At 38.1% G+C, this 20,826-nt stretch overlaps 1 protein-coding gene across 1 annotated transcript; it reads left to right on the top strand.

The window, feature by feature from the left end:
* Positions 1–278: 278 nt before the first annotated feature.
* On the top strand, positions 279–18,542 carry LOC117820917 (immunoglobulin-like and fibronectin type III domain-containing protein 1). The gene is made up of 24 exons (XM_034694862.1): positions 279–315; positions 928–1,050; positions 1,222–1,361; positions 1,502–1,601; positions 1,813–1,855; positions 1,965–2,139; positions 2,841–2,997; positions 3,091–3,363; positions 3,480–3,902; positions 4,047–4,157; positions 4,719–4,844; positions 5,007–5,123; positions 6,435–6,559; positions 7,509–7,650; positions 8,972–9,265; positions 9,892–10,188; positions 14,088–14,267; positions 14,352–14,480; positions 14,582–14,890; positions 15,744–15,829; positions 15,953–16,145; positions 16,232–16,528; positions 16,609–16,935; positions 17,018–18,542. Exons 1-24 carry the CDS (start codon positions 279–281, stop codon positions 17,020–17,022), a joined length of 4,209 nt encoding a protein of 1,402 aa, XP_034550753.1. The 3' UTR covers positions 17,023–18,542.
* Positions 18,543–20,826: the final 2,284 nt, after the last annotated feature.

The following is a 20,826-nucleotide window of genomic DNA, read 5'->3' on the forward strand; positions in this document are numbered from 1 at the left end:
GCCCGATAAGACGTACTCCTCTGCTAACCAGAGAGCGGTATCACATTCTGAGTTTGGTGCACTGCTGTTTGAAATAAGAGTGAATAATCTGTAGTGTAATAATTTAACTTCAATCGATCGATTGAATAGGTGAGCAAAAAAACACGTCTTGTTTTTTTTTATTTTTTTAAATATTTTTTGGGGCATTTCCGTCTTTAATTGATAGGATTGCTGAAGAGAGACAGAAAAGGTAGAGATTAGAGAGTGGGGGAAGACAAGCAGTCAATGGTCAAGGCTGGATGTCCATAGACGTCTGCAGCGAGGACTATGGCCTCTGTATATGGGGCACACTTAGACCACTAGGCCAACAGCGCCCCCATATCAGAAAATGTTTTGATCACCAATTCTAAAAAAAAAATGTTATGACATTTAAAGCCAAACAACAATTCTTCTCTTTTGGGCCCATTCATCGATTAAAAAAAAAGTAATCCATGTCAGGCATACATCTTTACATGAGCTACAATACAGTATCTCAGCATACATGATGTTGAGCTTGTATCATATTTCTGTCATGTTGAGATCATATAGTGAAATTGCTGTTACACTAAAAGGTAGAGTACAAACAAAATGTTCAGAAGGGATGTAAGATTGTTACAAATGTAAGCTTCAGTGATTACTTCTGCCATTCAAACACTTCCAATTACTTCACTGTTGAATGTTTCCGTCAACACACACAAAAGGCATCACTGGGAATATGTTTGACATCCCTGACATCTGCTGGTAGCGAAAGTTCTTCCAGATGCATTGCTTTCTGCTTGGTCTTCATAGCTATTTCAAAACTAACTGTGCTGATTTTTGTTTTGTTTTGATTTTAAACTATGAAACTCTTCCAGTTAAGTCATGTTTCTTTTTATTATTTTGTGATTACTGTTTTCTGGTTTTGTTCAGCCGCCATCCGGAGAAGATCTAAGACTCCTGGAGTAATGATCACACAGTATGTAGTGAATCTACCAGAGGGAAAATCCACCCCAGATTTCCAGTCGAAACCTATGCCGGTAGAAATTAAGGAAGGTGGGTTACATCATTACACAGTCCTGAAACTGACGTTCAGGAGTTTGATGCACCTCAACAGTGACAACAGCTGATCAGTGAAACTTGACTGTTTGATTCTTTAAAGCTTTAAAAGTGTGATAATCCTTTCTTTCTTTCTTTCTTTCTTTCTTTCTTTCTTCCTTCCTTCAGGACAATTGGCTGTTTTCAAGGCTATAGTGACGGGGGATCCAAAACCAGAGGTGTCATGGAGGAGAACCAAAGGCCATATTTTAGACAAAAAGAAATTCCTGACGAGATACGATGAATCAACTGGAGAGCATATATTAGAGGCAAGTGGCAAAATGGTTCAACAGTCAAACAACCTTTAACTACTTACTGCTCAGGCTGGATTTAAAAGCCAAAGTAAACCAAGTAAAGTCAATCCCTGTCTCTGATAACTTCAAATGCTGAATGTTATTTACACCTCTAGGTTTACAAAGTGTCTGAAGAGGAATCAGATACGTATAAGTGCTCTGCTGTGAATGAATTTGGCAAAGCTGTCTGCACAGCAACATTAAACCTGAGTGACGGTAAGAGCTGTTACCAAGATGAAGAGTATGAGGATGGATCCTTGTTTACACTGTGCATGTTGTAGGGTTGAAAGTTCTGTCTTTCGTTGACATTTTCATAACTTAATTTTCTTTCAATTACATTTTCTGTGGGGTTTTAATTACAGTAAAAATGGCATAAATTCAGAGTACTGTTGTAATAATAAGCTTGATGTGAATTTTCCTCTTTCAGTTTCAACAAACCCATCAGATTTCAGAAAACTGCTCCGGAGAAAGTAAGATTACAAATGTGAAAATATTAAATATAAAATGTCACAATTATGTTTACCACCGATTCCAGTTTGCCCATAACAATTGTTCAATCTTTGTTTTTTTTGCGATTAGGAAAGGAGGAAATAAAACACAAGGGGAAACTGATGAGAGATTCTGGGACGCAATGATGAAAGCTGACAGGAGTGACTATGAGCGCATTTGTGCTGAGTTTGGTGTTACAGACATACAATCCATTATAAAGAAACTAGCAGAGAAGAAGAAGCAGAGAAGGCAAAATAACTATACGGTATGAAACCTGTCTCTGTTAGTATTCACATATCATTTTACACATTAAACCTTAAACCTTACCCATATTACGGACATTACTTCAAAGGCAATTATCTGTGAAATTATTGATGGAACTACACTTTAAATCAAAATCCATTTTCAATACTAATTTCTTGAAATACATTTTATAAATTTTCATGCTAATTTTATTAAAAATATAATTTGTTGGGTGCGGACTTGGCCTAATTGTGAAGTTGCGCACCCATATAGTGGGCGGCACGGGTTCGATTCCAGCCTTCGGCCCTTTCCCCCACTCTCTCCCAGTTTCCTGCGCTGTCCACTTTCCTCTCCTCTATAAATAAAAGGTGTAAAATCCCAAAAATGTAACTTTAAAAAAATATATATATTTCCTTTTATTGCTAAATCAACCTCAATAATTTAGCCAACCTTGCTCAATATTTTTTATAAAGTGCAATATTTTTGGGACATCCAGACCCAGAGTGTGAACTTTATAAAAGTATATATTGCCCTCAATACTTTTAAACATTTTCATGGCACATAGACTGATGCAAGAATTGCTAGAATGGTGCAATGTGCTGGAGTTTCGTGATGGACTTTATCTGATTTACAGATCAGAAATTAATAGAATTTTAACCTTATCCTTTGACATGCACAATGTATAGTTTTGGGTTAAATTTAACTTCTCTGTGTTCTTGGTAGGATGGTGAGATACTTTCTGATGAAGATTCAAAAGAGAAACACGGCCTTAAGAGTTCTGGGAGGACAAAGGATCAGAGAATCAATGGCCTGGTGCAGAAGGATACAGGGAACAATCAAGTAGATGAAGAGGTCAACCGCCTGTTAACAGAGTTAAGACGTAGGTTTACGTAGGACACTATGAATGTTTGAGCTAAATGCTAAATTAATTAAGAGAAAGGTGATCAACAGTCTCCTTTTGTTGCTTTCACAGTTCGAAGTATGGACTTCATTATCAAAATTGAGGAAATCAATGCTGAAGAGAATGATGATGTCCTCTTTGAGTGTGTCCTGGCGCATCCATTACCCAGTATCTCATGGATGGGCAAGGACGGCGAGCTGGAGGATGGGGAGAAATACAGTATCTCTGTATCAGACCACCAACTAATCCACACCCTGTTAATTAAGGACTGCACACTGGAGGACAAAGGCATATATTCAGCTGTGGCAGGCAAAGCGACCAGCAGTGCCTCGCTGGTTGTAGAAGGTATCCTTATTATACACTGCACAGTGTAAAGAAGTGATACTTTAGATATAAGTGATACAAATCAGAAATGAATGTGAAAGAGGTGTCACAAAGTGTATTTTGCATCCTTTGAACAGAGAGGGACCCTTCATCAGTGGGGAAGAAAACAGTCCGTTCAAGTAGAGCTCGGACTGATCTGGAGAAAGTGGCCAGAGAGCAACAGATGAAAAACCAAGAAGAGATGGAGAAGATTTTAGAAGCAGTGAGAGCAAAACACAAGGAAAATCAACAGAAAGAGGAGAATGAATTAACCTCTGGTGGAATAGACGGTGAGATAAGTGAAGTTGCAGGACCAGGTCAAAACAGTGAAGCTCTAGAGGCCAAGTCAAAAGGGAAGAAAGGAAAAGTGAAGTTCAAAATCTTAAGAGAAGATGGTACAGAAGAAGAAATAGAAGATTCAGAGTGTTTAACAAACGCAGAAGGGGAACTGATAGAAGGTGACCCAACAAAACAGAAATCCATCAAATCAAGAGGTCAAGAGGACTCTGACAAGGTAACAGGTAAAGTCAATTGATGCGTAAAAATGTATATCCACCTCCATATTTATTTTCTAAAGATCCACAAAGCTACTGAGTCTGTATGCTGTGTTGAGTGTAGAGGGCAAACATGTTGGGAAAAGCTAAACTACACTCAGTCATTTGCAGAAGATGAAAATGAAGACGCTGATTCAGATGGAAACGGAGATGGAGACTCTTCTGGGTCTGCAGGACGCCGAGGGAAAAAAAAGAAGGGCCAGCGCAAACAACACTCATCTGGTAAGAGTCAACAAGGAGCATACTTAACTGAATGGAGGAAATATACTTTACTGATGTTACCCCAAAAGATCAGTCACACTTAAATCAGATACATTGTGTAGCAAGGACAGAAGAACTGTTCATCTGTAGAGCCTGTGAACACAGGAGCACTTCTTCTCCAGCTGAAAGCACTCTCCTATTTTTGTTAAGGGAAAAAAAAACAGTGTGCAGCTCAACTCTCTTATCTCTTGTGCAACTATTATCCAAGCAAACACAAGTATCGGATCGGGACTCGATATCTGCAAACATTGATTATTAAAAAATAGGATTGGGGGCCAAAAAAGCTGATCTGGACATCTCTAATAAATGTTTATGTTTATGTTTTTGAATCATTGAAAGTGTACAAGGCGTGTGAGAGCATCCGAAGCACTGCTGGTATTGTAATGTAGTGTGAAATGTTTTTAAAAGGCACCCTATTAAAGCAAAATTACTATGACAGTGTTTTGGTATTATTATTATTATTATAATTATTATCATCATAACCTCAGTGTGTACTACTTGGTGTCTGTTATTCTTACACAGATCCAAATGAACTGGAAAGTGACAGCGAACAAAGTGACAGTGATGAGGATGAAGACTCTACTGGCCAGGTCAAACGTTCAGGTAGCTCAAAGAAAGGTCGACGCCGGTCACGTAAAGCAATCAACGGTAAGAGACCACAAGTGGGTCATCATTGCATGGTGGTGCACAAAGATTGTTATTCTGAGATTGTTGCAAAACTATCATTCCAAAATCATTTCATTTATTGCATGTTCAAAGTTCAGCATCGACTGCATTTTTGTATTTCATTTTTTTTTTTTTTTTTTAAAGGTGAAAGTTTAGGTCCTGAAGATCACAATGAAAATAAAGACACTGAAGATGCAACCGACTCAGCTAAACCTTCAAGGCGTAAAAGACAAGTCCCACTGATAGAAGACACAGTGATTGGTAAGTGATCAAAAAAGTGTCGACTAAGGGTGTGAATTTGAAGTATTCTCTGTGATTGGTCTTTGGAAATGTTAACTAATGATTATAGATTAATCAATAAAAAAAACCAATGAGTTTTCTTATGTCAAAAACAATGACAAATATGTTGTTTTTCCCCAAAATGATATTTTCCACAGGAACAAAATGCATATAATTGACAGTATTGAATATGGATACAACATGTTTAACACGCTTATATCAAGGATCAGGCTCATAATACATATTCTATGCAGGCATAATCTTATAAAGTGAAGGCTCAGACTACTAATTGTGGGTTTGCTGCAACAAGAGAACTGAACAGAAAAGTACTTCAGTCTCACAGTGTCCAGTTTTCTGTCTACTCTTTCTTATTGAGTAACATGAGCATGTGTACGCGGTCAGGTGTGAGATAGAGTGCAACCAGGTCATAATCAGTCCGGCGGCAGAAACGCTCAAACGGCTCTGATGTCGCCGGTCTGCAAACATAGCGTACTAGCAATTCCCACCAGTCTGTTGGCTTTGTATCCAAAGGTAGGGAAATGTCCTGTTTAAAGTTGTCAACCTTCATGTCCGTGTTGTTGTTGGCAGCAGTAGTGTATTGATCGTCTTTAAAAAGTACACGTGGAGACCTGAGGGTCTCAGGTGTTGTTTGCTCCACGTGACGGAAAATTGTTACCAGTAAGTTCCCAACAGTCAATGAATCGATAGTCGATGAATTGTTTACATCCCTAGTCCTTACTGAATCACAAGAAGGGGTATTGTATGCCTCTGTGTCCAGGGATTAAATATCCAGTTGTATTTAACACTGAATAATGCTGCAGTTAAAAGTAGAAAAGAATAGTGATTTCAAGGCACGTGTGTTACTGATAATGGTATTCTTCATTTTTTTAATTGATACAAATTTATGTACTATTTCACTCTGCATGTGGTTAATCATGTTGTTTTGTACAGAATGTTGATTTGTCATGTTGACACAGCAGGGACCCTCTCCAGGAGCAAAACAGCAAATTAATTTGTTGTAATTTGATTCATAAAATGAGAAGTCTTGACAGCTGCTGTGACTGATCCAATTTGACCAGAAAGAGTAATTTTCTTTAGACAAAACAATGCATATTGAATATGAAAGTGTTTCTGATAATCTTTCAGCAAATGTAGGAACTCAAGAGAGAAAAAAACTCCAAAAGTTACCAAAAACGTACAGGAAATGTAAACAATTGTATGTGTAAAGGAGATTTAAACAGCAGGTTTCTTTTGGATGCATGATAAATGACTGTCTGACTGTCTGTCCGTCAGATCCAGGGGTTCAGTTTGTCTGTGGTTTGTCTGATGTCAGCGCTATCATCCATGAGACTGCAGAGTTCACATGTAAGCTCAGCAGTGAAGACTGTGACGGAGTCTGGTTCAGAGACGGCAAAAAGGTCAGTCGTAAAAGTCAAACTCATCATCTTCTGAGGAACTGTGGCAATGTCTGTCAAGGAATTGCATTACAGTAGCCTGAGGATCCAAAGTTGCTTTTATACCAGTGTTCTTTTCAATTTGGTCCCAGGAGAAAAGGAAAGTAGTCATGGTGAGTTTCAGGTTTACATGGACATGTTATTACATTAGGTAAAGATACATGCCATGTAACAGCAACATCCCTGGTTGATATCCATGAGATCTTTGTTAAATTAACCCTTCCCTTATCTTGTCACACCTTGACCTTAACTCTGAACTGCATCAGAGTTTCTTAAACATAGACTGTAAGAGCCTAAATGCAGTTCATGATGTTGCACAAATTTTAGTTCATGCGCCAAATAAAAATGTACATAGATAATTCATTTGTAAGGATTAAGATCATTTATATGAAGATGATAAAAGTTAAAGTTCATTATGCTTTAAGTATTTTCCTATAATAATTGAAATGTTTTTGGATTTGTGACATAGAAGGTTACGGAGCCCCTGAAGTCTTGGTGGAGCCACACGTTTTTTTGACCTCTCTATGTCATAGTTTCTTAAAGGACTTGTGGATAAACATGTGGAAAATTGACAGCTTTCTGTGTTTTATATTTGATTGAAGTAAACAGCTTAACCTTTCATCAAGTGGTCCTGTTGAGTTCTTTTTTGAAGGAAACTCTAGAAAGGATTTTTTGGGAGCGTCAAAACTAAGCCTTCATTCAGTGGAACCCACATACATAAAAACAGTGTAGTATAACTTCTTGATGGTGAACATTCAGCACATGATCAGATACTCTGGGCCATATCAGACACGACACAGCTGCTCACAAAGCCCTCTAAGCCATCCAGTGCTATTGATTTAAGTAACTAATTAACTCAGAATTGTTGTTGCACAATTTGTTTATTTTTATCGTCTGTCTCTCGTTCCAACAGATATTCCCAGATGACAATTTCACTATCAGTAAGGATGGTGCGATCCATAAACTGGTCATTATCCGCTGTGAGGAGGAGCACTCTGGGAAATACCGTTTTGAGGCAGATGGCCGTAAAACAGAAGCGATGATCAATGTGAAAGGTTTGACCATTTCTAATTGAAACAATTATTACATTTGATGTGATTTCACGACTAGAAAATGGAGACATGCTTCACATTTAGAGCCACATGTCAGTCAGGTCACCGCTTAACACTAGGGATGTGAGGATATATCGCAAGACTGTAGAAAATCGGTACAAATAAGTGTAGATTAAAATCTATTCAACAAAATTTGTATTGTGATATTATTATTATTGGGGTTTTTTAAGTTATATTTGGGGGCTTTTTTTTGCCTTTATTTGATAGTACAGCTTAAAAGGGACAGGAAATGTGGGGGGTAGAGAGTGGGGGAAGACATGCAGCAAATGGTCGCAGCCAGGAGTCTGACTGGTGACCTCTGCGACGAGGACCGTAGCCTCTGTATGGGGGGCGCTAAGACCACTAGGCAACCAGCGCCACGCGATATAATTTTTTAACAGTAGTGGGCGCTATCTGTATTTCCCTCCACTTGTTCAACATCAATAAGTCTCTTGCGCTGCTCTCTCGTCACTCGCTGAGTTGAGGATAACAGACGTTGAGGATAACAGACAGAAGACCATGAGATATTCTGATATTTAATATACTTTGGTTTGGGAATCGTTTCTTCATGATTTTACTGACATTTTCCAATAAGGTATTTTTTTAAGGTCATTTTTAGTTTTTTGGAAGGTTCTGAAAAAAAAGTGCAGTGGTTTTATTCGAGTTACAACACACTTTTAAAATTAAAAAGTATTATTTTGTTAACAAAAATAATATGAAATATAGAACACAAAAAAAATATTTTGTAACAGTCCATATTTGAGAATTGAATTGAAAGCATAATCATTAGGGATATAACTATACACTCAACCCACGATTCGATTTTAATCCCGATTTTTGGCTCACAATATTATTCACTCAATTCTCTAACGATTTTCAAGAAAACTGTATTGAACTAAAAATTTACACAACTATTATTTTATTTCAATTCACAGATATGGACAGTTGCAATATATATTTTTCTCTTATATTTCTTTGTAAAAACAAAGTAATTATTTTTCATTTTTTCACACTTTTTTTCAGTACCTTGCAAAAAAAACTAAAAATGACCGTACAAAAATTTCAGAACAATTGTTAAGAAATGGAAAATGAACGATTCCAAAATGAAATTATTATCCATCTATTATCTTTTGAGTTCAATACAGTTTTCTTGAAAATTATTTGTGAATGAGTGAATCGTGAACCAAAAATCGGGATTTGAATGGAATCGTGGGTTGAGTGTATAGTTACATCCCTACTGAAAACAATCTAATTACTGAAATGACTCAAATTTGCTTGTTTTAAGATCCTCCAAGGTTTGACCCAGAGGACCTCATTTCATTCACCGAGGCTGTGACAGTTAAAGTGGGACACGTTGCCATCTTCAAAATGCAATTTGTTGGTCATGAGCCCATTAAAATTCAGTGGTACAAGGAGGGAGACGAGTTACAAGAAGACAACAACGCGAGGATTGAGAAATCTGCAAGTCACAGCCGCTTGCTCCTGAGCAGGTGCCAAAGGAAAGACACAGGAGAGATCAAAATCAAGCTCAAGAATGAACACGGCTCGGCTGAGGCGATTTCACAGCTAATTGTGCTTGGTGAGTCAATGAAGGACAATGCGGAGGACTGGAAAACAATAAATCTGTCATCAGAGCTGTTTTGATAAGCTCTTTGTGTAATACCAGGATAAAAGTGGCAGAGAAATTACAGGGACATCCCTGACTTCAAACTCCTTCAAGATAAATATTGTCTTTAGAAGTGCCGAAGGATGGGATTTGTGATGCAAGCTGTGTTTTCAGAAGTACTTTCTCCTCCTCAAATGAACAGCAAATAGAAGTGTCCTTAAAAGCTTCAAATCTCATCCATATAATCTTTAAATCCAGGCCAGTGTTCCTTCTATTCTCTATTTCTAGTGTTAATGAGCCCATCTGTTACTGGTGAGACTTAGATATTACTCTCAAATGAAGCTCTCACACCAACAGGCTTTGGACTGGAAATATATTGCATTGTACTTCACCTTGAGCAGAATGCCAGTGTGTGATCACATGGATCATCAAAGGTTTTTTATGCATATCAAAATGTATGAGATTCAATATGAATAGTGATGTTGTTAAAGTTGCTTATACACCTAACATTATCATAAACATTACAACGCTTTTAGCATCACTTTATTATAAGATATAAAGAGATATTAAACTTTAGTGATGTCGTTTTGATGTTTTAGGCAAACCCACCCCACCCCAGGGTCCTGCAGAGGTAACAGAGAGCTCAGCCATGTGTATAGAATTTAGATGGAGGCCTCCAAAGGATGACGGTGGCTCACCAGTCACTAACTTCATTCTTGAGCGACAGCAAGTGGGGCGAAACACCTGGAAGAAGTTGGGGGAAATCCCAGGTGTGCCTAGCTACCGGGATGCAGACGTGGACCACGGTCGAAAATACTGCTACCGCATCCGAGCAGTGACTGCTGAAGGCACGAGTGAAGTCATGGAGACAGATGATATTCAAGCCGGCACTCTGGGTGAGCCGAACTGGGACTTGTTTGATACCTGTCAGATCAGTTTTCCCACCTACTTTGCCTTTTTTTTTTACCATCAATAAATCTAAAATTGACCTTTAATAGCAAAAGGAAGACAGTGATTGAACCTGACCAAACAAGTAGCATTCAAGCCCCAAAACACAGCAAACTTTGGGCAAACTAAAGACAATACCACAGTCTTTGGTACTGATCAGAAAACCTTACAAGTCAAAACCTCAGTCCATTTGAAATAAAATGAAATCCAAAGAGAGAGCCACACGCTCAGATTCACAGATAAATCAATCTGGCATCAACCTCTTTAGAGATCCAAATGTCACCACAGCTTCTGGTAGCCAGAGAAAGCCAGCAGAAAAGGTACAGAGAAAACAAGCACAACATCACAGCATGGCAGAAGAACAACACACAACAAGCAAACACTGCCACACACACCACTAACACAAAGCAACAAATAAGGATGTGCACTTACTTTGGGAGGGCTGTATAAAGTCATCGTGCCATGCAGGTCTTGATTTAGGTTAAATCAAACAGGTCTAGAAAACCAGAAATGATGGCTTGAGTCCAGGTCTTTAAAAAATGAACTTATAAGTCAATGGAAATCTAATTAAAATTATTATAAATTTGCATAATTTAGAATTGAAATTGTTCAACATGGATAACTTAATTGAAAATGTTAATTTTAATCACATAAATTGATATTGTATTGATGCTTTTGCACTACACAACCAAATAAAAATAGCATAATTTGAAGTTGAATTGATAAGATAAGATATACTTTATTGATCCTATTGGGATAAATGATTTTGTTCCAACTGCTTACAACAAGGGACAACAACAAAACATGCAATAATTGTACCTGCATAGTTAAAAATATAACAATAAAAATAGTAATTATAATAATACGAAATGATAGAGGTAAACATAAAATCCAATTCATAATTAGTTGATGAATTCCAATAAACTTGAAGCTGGATTTTTTTTCATTTATTTTGTTCATTTAATCTGAAGCAGAAAACAGAATTAAATTGCACATTCAGTTCTTTTAATTCAAATTGAGCTCTTGAAATTCATGTTGGTGATAAAGAGCTATAGAGTACAGATTCACAGCAGTCCATTCTGGCCAGTGTGAAAAATGGCTAATTAGACAGAAACCTAATGTACTAGCTTAACCAGCAACCTGTAGGCCTTCATATGTCATCATGAGTGAGAACAATGGCATCTAGATCCATATTAATCAATGATAAACCTGTACTTAATCAGTAGAGCCCCCTAAGTTATCTCACAACAGGTTGTGTGTTTTGATGCTGAAATAAAAGCATACAAATTACTCCAGAAGTCATTGTAGAGAAGTAGTGTGATTTTTTTTTTATCTTAAGAAATATTCTAATTATTCTGAGGTACTGGATTTCTGATTTTCATGAGCTAAAAGTTATTCAAAGGTTTCTGCAGCAAGCACAGCCAAGTGCTTTCTAAACAGGTCTGACTGCCATAAATACACACTACCACTACTACTACTACTACTACTACTACTACTACTATTATTATAATAAGAACGTTAATAATAATAAACATGCCTTTTTTGTAATAAAATCTAATGTAACCTTAGTTGCATTTCCTAAACTGAGCTTATAGTGTACAGCCTGGTAATATATGGCCTAATATTGTCACGTTATAGGGTCATTCGTCCATTTTCGTCGCACAAAACTTTTTACCGGTGTATTAATGACACTTACCATCGCTTTCTTGACATTGCTAGATCCGCCAAAGACTGCTATTCCTATTTCCCTGAGAGTTTAACTCATGCTGACCAAAAAAGAAGAGTTTTGACTCCTATTCAGAGTTTCCCAAAACGCTACAACTGCACGGTGTTTGTAATCAAACCGACGCGGCTTCACTTCACCGCACACAGGCGCAGGTGTGACGTAGTCAAATAATTAAGGGCGAGTTCAGCAGGTGAAGAAAATACAAATACCGTCAAATCTCTAGAATGCAGAGGAAATACGTCTTTGCATGGTCTGACATGCAAACAAATACTGTGCCATATCTGAAACTTCCAAGCTGTAAAAGCACCTCAACACTCGCAGACTTCATTATCCAATTCAGTTCAGATTGCTTTATTAGCATTTTATATATATATATATAATAATACAATAATTATAATAATACATATTTTCATTGATTACATTAACATTTCATTCATGTTTTATAATTCAATACAATTTATCTATACATATCAATACAACACATATTATCTATATACACAGTTAATGATTTCAACACAGTTAATAATATAATAATAATAATAATAATAATAATAATAATAATAATAATAATAATAATAAACGTTATTTATATAGCACTTTTCTTAACAAGGTTACAAAGTGCTTCACAACAAAAAAGCAGAGAATTACAAAGCATAAAAAATGGTGCAAACGGGAGAAAAAAAGACAGAAGCAAAACAAGACATCTGAATGCAGAGCAAGTTCATGAATTAAGGGTGGAGAAATGCCTTCTTATATAAAAATGTTTTTAGTGAGGATTTAATAGCAGTCAAGGTTGTGGACTGTCTAATTGTCAGTGGCAGGGAGTTCCACAAACTTGGAGCTCTGACTGAAAAGGCCCCGGTCACCTTTTGCTTTAAGGCAGGATCTTGGCACAACCAGCAGAGATTCATCCACAGACCTGAGGGGCCACCTTGGCACATAGGGGGTTAAAAGGTCACTTAAATAGTTTGGGGCCTGTCCATTTAAAATTTTAAAAGAATCAATAAGCTCTTAAAATTGACACGATAAAAAACTGGCAGCCAATGTAGGCTGGCGAGGACAGGAGTGATGTGTTGATATTTTGCTGTGCCTGTTAAAATCTGAGCGGCTGCATTTGAACTAGTTGGAGTCTGTGGAGGGAGCTCTGACTGATACCTGTTAAAAATGCATTACAATCATCAAGATGAGAAAAAATAAAAGCATGGATGACTTTGGACAGATCGGAGGGGGAAAGGAATTATCTTATGTTGGAGATTTGTTTGAGGTGGAAAAAACAGGATTTAACATTATTTTTTACATGATTGTCAAAGCAAAGAGTTAAGTAGTACACAGTTTATCTAAATACAGTATAATTCACTATCAATTCAATATACTTCATTATTCTTTTAGACATGATTTTCCTCAATATTGACCTTTTTAAAGGAAATGTTTTTCAGAGTATGAAAATTATGGGTGATACCAGTAACAATAACAGTGGCCCATTTCCACCTAAGTGCCCTATTAAGCCAGGAAATTGTAACAGTAAGTCTTCTGTATCCTCTATGGAGTTCAGCCATCATTATTTTTAACAGCAGTTTAAATGATGACATGGAAACAGGCAAAATTGGGTTAAGTGACAGAGGCCAGCTGATCATTAGCCAAATCTGTGTCATTACTGCCCCCTGCTGTTCTCCATTATCCATTGGACTACCATTGAGGCAACTTTTATTTGGATTATATGAAACCTTTTTCACAGAATTCATTCAACATTAGACATATTTAAGAACCACACATGCAAGTTAGACTTAAATTGCTTTCTGCTTGATTTTCAGTTTAAAACTCAAAATGTTATAATTTTACAAAATACTGCATTTCCCATCACCTCGTTAATTATTAAAAATATTAAACATTTGTGCACAGGGCTCATTTAGATCATTAAAAAAGTATATCAAATGTAAATATGGACTGAAGCTTTCTTAATGCAAATAATTTTACTGTGGAGTATATTGGCAAAAGGACAGCACAGATTTATGGTTTCAAAGCAGCTTGCCTTATATGTTACATTAATGGAAAAATGAGTCTCAGACTGCAGATAAAAAGTTCTCTCTCTCTGAACACAACTTTTTTTTCTGCATATTTCAGCTTTTCCTGGGCCTCCAGCACCTCCACAGGTAGTCAGTTCTTACGACGACTGCATCAACATCTCCTGGGATTCACCAAGTAACAAAGGAGGTTCACGAATCCTGGGCTATATATTGGAGAAACGCAAGAAGGGGAGTAATCTCTGGACTGTTGTGAATGCCTCAGATGAACTAATAAAAGGTCTGTCTTTTTTTTTTTTGGACTACTCAGTCTGATGGCATTGACTTTAACACTGATGTTTTCTTATTCTAAAATAACTTCCAGAGAAAAAATATGCAGTTAAGGATGTAGTGGCAGGTATGCAGTATGAATTCAGAGTTACTGCCATAAACCTCTCAGGAGTTGGTGAGTTCAGCAGCCCATCAGAGTATGTGTTCGCACGGGATCCCAAGAGTAAGTACAACACTTGACAAAAAAGAAGATTGGATTATACATACTTCTGTTAACTGTATTTTTGATTAATTTATCTTCGCATTTGATTCTGTGTACCTCAGAGCCTCCTGGTAAAGTCATAAGCTTGAGGGTGACAGAAACGTCTTACTCTCACATTGTCCTGACATGGACCAAACCTGAGGACAAACCAGGGATACAGGATGAAGTAAAGGGATACTTTGTTGAGATCAGGCCTGCTGAGGACATTGAATGGTCCCGCTGTAATACCACACTGCTCATCACGACTACCTACAGTGTGAAAGGCCTTAAATCCATGGGCATGTACTGGCTGAGAGTGACTGCTAGTAATGACGGAGGAGTGAGTGGTCCTGCGGAGCTCTCCAACTATGTCCTTGCAATGCCCTCGCCTGGTATGTAGCAACTTTAGTTGCAGCCCTTCAAATGTGTTAAAATCAATCAGTCAACCTTTATTCACACTTTAGAGAAGAGATGTTTTGAAGCAACTGGTTTCCTTGTTGTTTGAACGGAAATTTAAATCTGACTAGTGTAAAGATAAGGAAACACTCAGAAAACAGTAAAAAATGTTGCCTAATTTATTTAATACGGCTAAACATGGGATCAGCGTCTGAGTAGAGTCTGGTAAATAATCTCAAATCGGTTTACCATGTGGGGCTATACTTAGCAGAGCTAGCACCACCTGCCTCCAGTTATCCTTGCAGGTTAACATCCTCATGCCTGTACTTTTTATACGCCTGCCGCCTGGTGTTTATATATCAGTTTAACCAGACACAAGCTACATACAATTTTATCTCCATTTTCTAGAGCAAAAGGTTGCCACCACGCTATAGGATGCAATATGTCATCTGTGCTTGCTTACATCCAGGTAGTAGAGCATTATAGTTTTATGGCAGCAGTAATTAATCAGAGCTACAGCCTCAGCAAGTGGCGGATGGCTGTGGTAGTTAAGGGGGTTAAATTAAATACAGTTGTGCTCAAAAACAACTCAAGTAAGAGAGAAAAAGTTTGCATAGTCCATTCTGTTTTGACAGCTCTAAAGAGTTATTGTGGCTCCTCTTTGTGATCAATATGGTATTTGTTTGGAGGACTGAGTCATAGATCATACATTCTTGCTCGTTGGATTTGCAGCTATGTGGACAGGGTTCTGTAGGACGCAAACATGTTGAGAATTTTCTATTATATAAGAACTTCTTGAAGTTAAATATTGCTCAAAGCAGTTTTCATTGCTTGTGTTCACTACTCTAGTGAGGCCAAAGTTCACGAACCACAAGGTGAAGAGTTTCTTGGTTGTGAGGGCAGGAAACTCTGTCAGGATCACAATGAACTTTGAGGTGAGTTTTACACGCAGATGACACATGCTAAGTCCCAAACTGTGGTTTAACTAAACAAAAAGGAAACCAAAGGATACCAGAGTCAAGCTTCAGATCCTGATGTTTTGTTTTTATTTCTTACAGGCCTCCCCACAGCCTAAAATAATCTGGCTAAAGGACAATGTACCCGTGACAAAGAGAGTTACAATCAGTAACTCTGATGGCACGTCTCAGCTGCTGATCCCCTCCTCTGAGCGCTCTGATACTGGCATCTACTCCATTTTGGTGAAAAATCTTGCAGGACAGGAGACGTTCAGTACAGAGGTCAGGGTCACAGGTAATGAAGATATATTTAGATATTTTGTTTTAATTTTACATCAGTGTGTAAAGAAATGCAGCTTGTAAAAATGATTGTGGTTCCAGATGATCCAAAGCCTCCTGGACTGGTAGAACTGGAGGAGAATGTGCCAGGCACAGTCACAGTGATGTGGGAGCCTTCCCCTGATGAGAAGCGAGATGACCGCCTCCACTACATATTGTCCAAACTGGACTCCACCAAACGCACATGGGCCACAGTGGCAGACCGGCTCTTTAACAACAAGTTTACAGTCTGCAACATCATGCTGGGGAGGGAATATCATTTCCGGATCTATGCCAAAAATGACATGGGTGTATCTGCACCCTCAGAGTCTCCAATTTGGGAGGTAGAGAGAAAGAAAGGTAGGTTTGTGCATCTCAGACAACCTCAAAAGCCAAAAAGTCAGAAGAATATCATCTTACTTTCGTTTTCTGTCTTATAGAGAAGTTTATGGTGAGCGTACCGACCAGAGAGGACTGTGATTTACGATGTGCTCCAACCTTCATTGTGCCTTTGAAGCTCCACACTGCACCCAAAGGCTATGAATGCTACATGAGTTGTGCTGTGAAGGGAGATCCCAAACCTCGCATCACATGGTATCGAAACCACATCAGCCTGAACACTAATACCAACTATTACATTTCGGACACCTATGGAGTTTGCTCCATGCTCATTCTCCGCGTAGGCCCCAAAGACATGGGCGAGTACACCATCCATGCAGAGAACGCCCTCGGGCGGGCTGAGTGCTCCACTGTGCTCAGTGTCAAAGGTAAAGGAAAAACACATGTGCTCTTTAACTCAAATGATTTAAAGACTATTATGCTAAATCCTGCCCTCTCTTTTCCATACAGAGTGAAGAAACCACAGGCCTGATGAAGCTGACTACATTTAAATTATTTAATACATGGGTTGTGCCTGAAATAGTTCACTCAATCACTATTCCCTGCTCACTATGTAGAGACTTCTATGCACAGGACAAGAAAGTGAGCTAGTCTGCAAAATTATAACTCACTCTAAGACCCAAAAGGAGTATTCTCTCTGTGACTTTAATGACCATCATTGGATATTTTCTTTCCTTCAACATGTCATGATTAACAGTGCTGGCTGACTAATTCAAAACTTTTCAGGATGGCAGATGGGAAACTTTAGAGAGGGGATATTATGCTCATTATTTAGGCTTTATATTGTCCCTCTGATATCTCTGAAACAATTTTACATGATTCACAGCTCAAAACAGTCTTTACATATCTCAGATTGGCGTCATTGAAACCCCTCATTTCATTTCACTGTCTCCTTAAGGCCCCCCCTCCCCTAGCTTTCCAGAACCCAGCATTCTTGAGGCCTCCTTCACTGTTGCCATGCAACAGAGTTGTGTGTCCCTTTTTTTAAAATGACAAATTTGGGGGCACCTGTTTGGCCTAGTGGCTAAGTCATGCACCCAATGTACAGAGGATATAGTAGCCTCTTTCCCACATGTCACTCCTTGCCCTATCCACTGTCCTATCCTCTCTGAATAAAGAGCCCAAAAATATAAGTTAAAAAAAAAGTTAGACAAATTTGCCCTTTTAAAGGGTAACTAAACCCCAGAGTTTCGGCTGAAGAGCATCTACTCAGGAATTTCAAAAAATGCCAATGGAACGTCAATGTATCAATTTGGACAGGGTGGGAGTTTGTGCAATCAGGTGAGGTAGGTTATATAGGGTACGATGACAGACGCAAGTACCAAATTATGTCACCGTGAACTCAGCCAGCCATTAGAAAAGCTCCATTGCAGTAGTCAGGTTTCGACCTGCAGATGGCAGTCTCTACACACATTTTCAACACAATTTGAGGAATTTTAATATGTTGTGCTCAACTGCTGGGATCAAGACCCACATTGATTAACAGCACTACTAAATCCCTATATAAATATGTTTCAGCTAAAAAAAAAAGTGGTTTGGGGTTTAGTTGCACTTTAAGGAGATTCACCAACTTGTGATGTCACGATTTGAGCAAATCTAATTTTGTGTAATTCTTGTGACTTTTTAAACAAGCTGTTCAGAGCATCCCGCAGCCTGAGATTACTCCAACACCTCACAATTTGAAACGTTGCCCATCTTTAGTATTGACATCCAACATTTTACCTTAATATTTGTTTTTTTAAATTATGAAAAAAGCATTATACTGCCTCTTTGAGTCCACTAAATAGTGCATAGAAATGATCAGTCAACATTTAGAGAGCATTACAAAAAGGATAACTGTATCATGGAATGTTTCATCAGTAGTGAAACAGGCAAAGAGAAAATGTTTGAGTTGAAGTGGTTGTGCTGCTTGGATGTAATACACTTCAATATTATATCTAGTGGACTGCTGCTGAAATAAAAAATATATAAAGCATTTTTAATTATATGGACATTTTTCTTTTGTCTCTTGTGTGTGGGTTTAAATCACAAAAATAAGTGCAGACATGAGCATGGCTTTTTTTTCGTGGCAAAACTAAGCATTCACAAAACCAGCATCCTAGAACCAGTGGAGCTACATGAAATTCAGCCATCTCTCTATGGATTATTCAGACTTGTTCCTTTTACATTGGGACATGTTTGCCAGGAATACATTCCTACATTAAAATTCTGTGTATAAGTAAAAATTTAAGATAGTAAAAAAACTCAATTTAAATCAGTGAAAAATCTTAATCAAACCTTTTGGCATAGTCATGCAAATCATATCAACAACATGATGCAACCATTGATTTGTATGGCCATGAGTTGGTAGCATTGTTTAAAATGTCAAAGCATACATGCTGTAATCACTATTGGAACAATTACACAGGTAATATATTGTTTTGCTTTTGGGGATGAAAATCCGTAACGTCCTAATTTAACACAGGTGTTTTAATGAATCCAGATCATTTTGTCTCCAGGTGGATGTTGGGTGGAGTCCAACTGGGGACACGTCAATGCAGTTGACCTTATTGTGATACTTAAGACACGGCTCATTACACTTCAGTACTGCAAATATTTGTTCACTCTTCTGTTTGCTTCAGTTGAGGCCCACCCAACTGTTCCCGTGGCATCCCCAGAGTACTCACGGTTCAGAGTTCACCTTTGTTCAGGTTTTACTGAGCAGTAGTGCAGAATCAGTCCATGTAAACTGATGCACGTTGTATAGTAAAGAACGATAGTACTTATTTACACTGTGTTTTCTCATTGTGTTTGGTACAAAAAAAGCAGTGTTCCACTTAAGACTTCAGCAAGACCTGTGAGTGAACTCTGAATGTATGGGCTCTTTGAAATGTCATGTCAGAAATACTTTATATCAGCTTGTGCAGGCTGCAGGGCACGATGAGTTTAGCTTTAGGGCAGCACTGTGGGGCAGTGGTGAACCCAGTCTCCTTTTGGATTCTCTCCATGCCTCTATGGGTGAACATATAAGTGTTTATATGTTTCAGTTGTACAAATGAATGGAAACCAGTCCAGTACCTGTAATCATGATTAATAAACCCACAAGATTCTTGTGTTGGTTTGAAGCAGATACGGTTATGGAAAGTTCCATGACTCTACGGCTAGTGTTCGTTACATTTTCTCTTGCTGTTCCTCTTCTACTCTGCTACTGGTAAAGAATACTGCAGGAGCCCACATTAGGCAACAGAGCTGTCAGTCAATCATCTTTTCAAAATCAGATAACTCATTCGATGCAAACGTCTCAGAAAAATGAACACTTGGACATAAATCAGCAAGTTGAAGTTTGACCAATGGTCTATCTGTCAACAAGGGAGGTGGGGTTTATGACCTGTACTGCAGCCAGTCAGCAGGGGGGCTCTTAAACTTTTGGCTTCATAGTCAGTGAACACAATAACAATATGATAACGTCTGGTTCCAAAACACACAACAGCAATGGTCAAAATGTCATACCCAACAGTTGGGTCTGCCTGCAGATGCTCAATAAAGCTCCTTGAAGTTGCAGTGTGTAGCATTTAGCTGCATTTAGCAGAGCAGACTTAGTTGGAATGAAATATAATACTTTGAAGTATTTTGAAATGAATGTACCACCTTATACCACCTTGTACTGACCCTGTTTTTCCAAGCAGCTTCTCGGGCTATTAAAAAATAGAGTAATCTGACAGAACTTGGTTTAAGATCAAAAGTAATGTGGCTGGTATTCAGTCTTTGATCTTCATTTCAAGGCTTCAAATTGGAAGCTAATAAAAAAAATGATGGATACTTCCACCTCATAAACAACTTACACCCAGTGACCTGTAAGGCTAAATCAATGGATGGATACATGCTTTTTTTTTCAGAAGAAAGAAAGAAAGAAAGAAAGTCTGCCAGTTTGTGCTCTGTATACACCCCACAATGAAATCCTGAATGCATCAGTCCCAGGTTGGATTCCTGGCCTTAACCCCTTCAGCTGTCTCTCTTAAGCTGTCATATCAACAAAGGAAAGTATCATAAAGGGAGGGGAAGAGAGAAAGAAAGACAAAATCAAGAAGGCATTTTTTGGGATCATTCTCAAAACCTGACACTATGCAAGAAGGCAGGAAAGGCCAAAGACATGTCATTTTCTTGAAAGCTGAACATGACCTTTAAGTGGAAGTTGGCCTTTCAAATTTTAAGAAAGGCCCCTGAATATGTCTCTTATTCAGAATATTATGAAAGGAGTCTGTATTTTGAGAACAGAGACA

Source organism: Notolabrus celidotus, chromosome 11, assembly GCF_009762535.1.
Source record: "Notolabrus celidotus isolate fNotCel1 chromosome 11, fNotCel1.pri, whole genome shotgun sequence".
Lineage (NCBI taxonomy): Eukaryota > Metazoa > Chordata > Actinopteri > Labriformes > Labridae > Notolabrus > Notolabrus celidotus.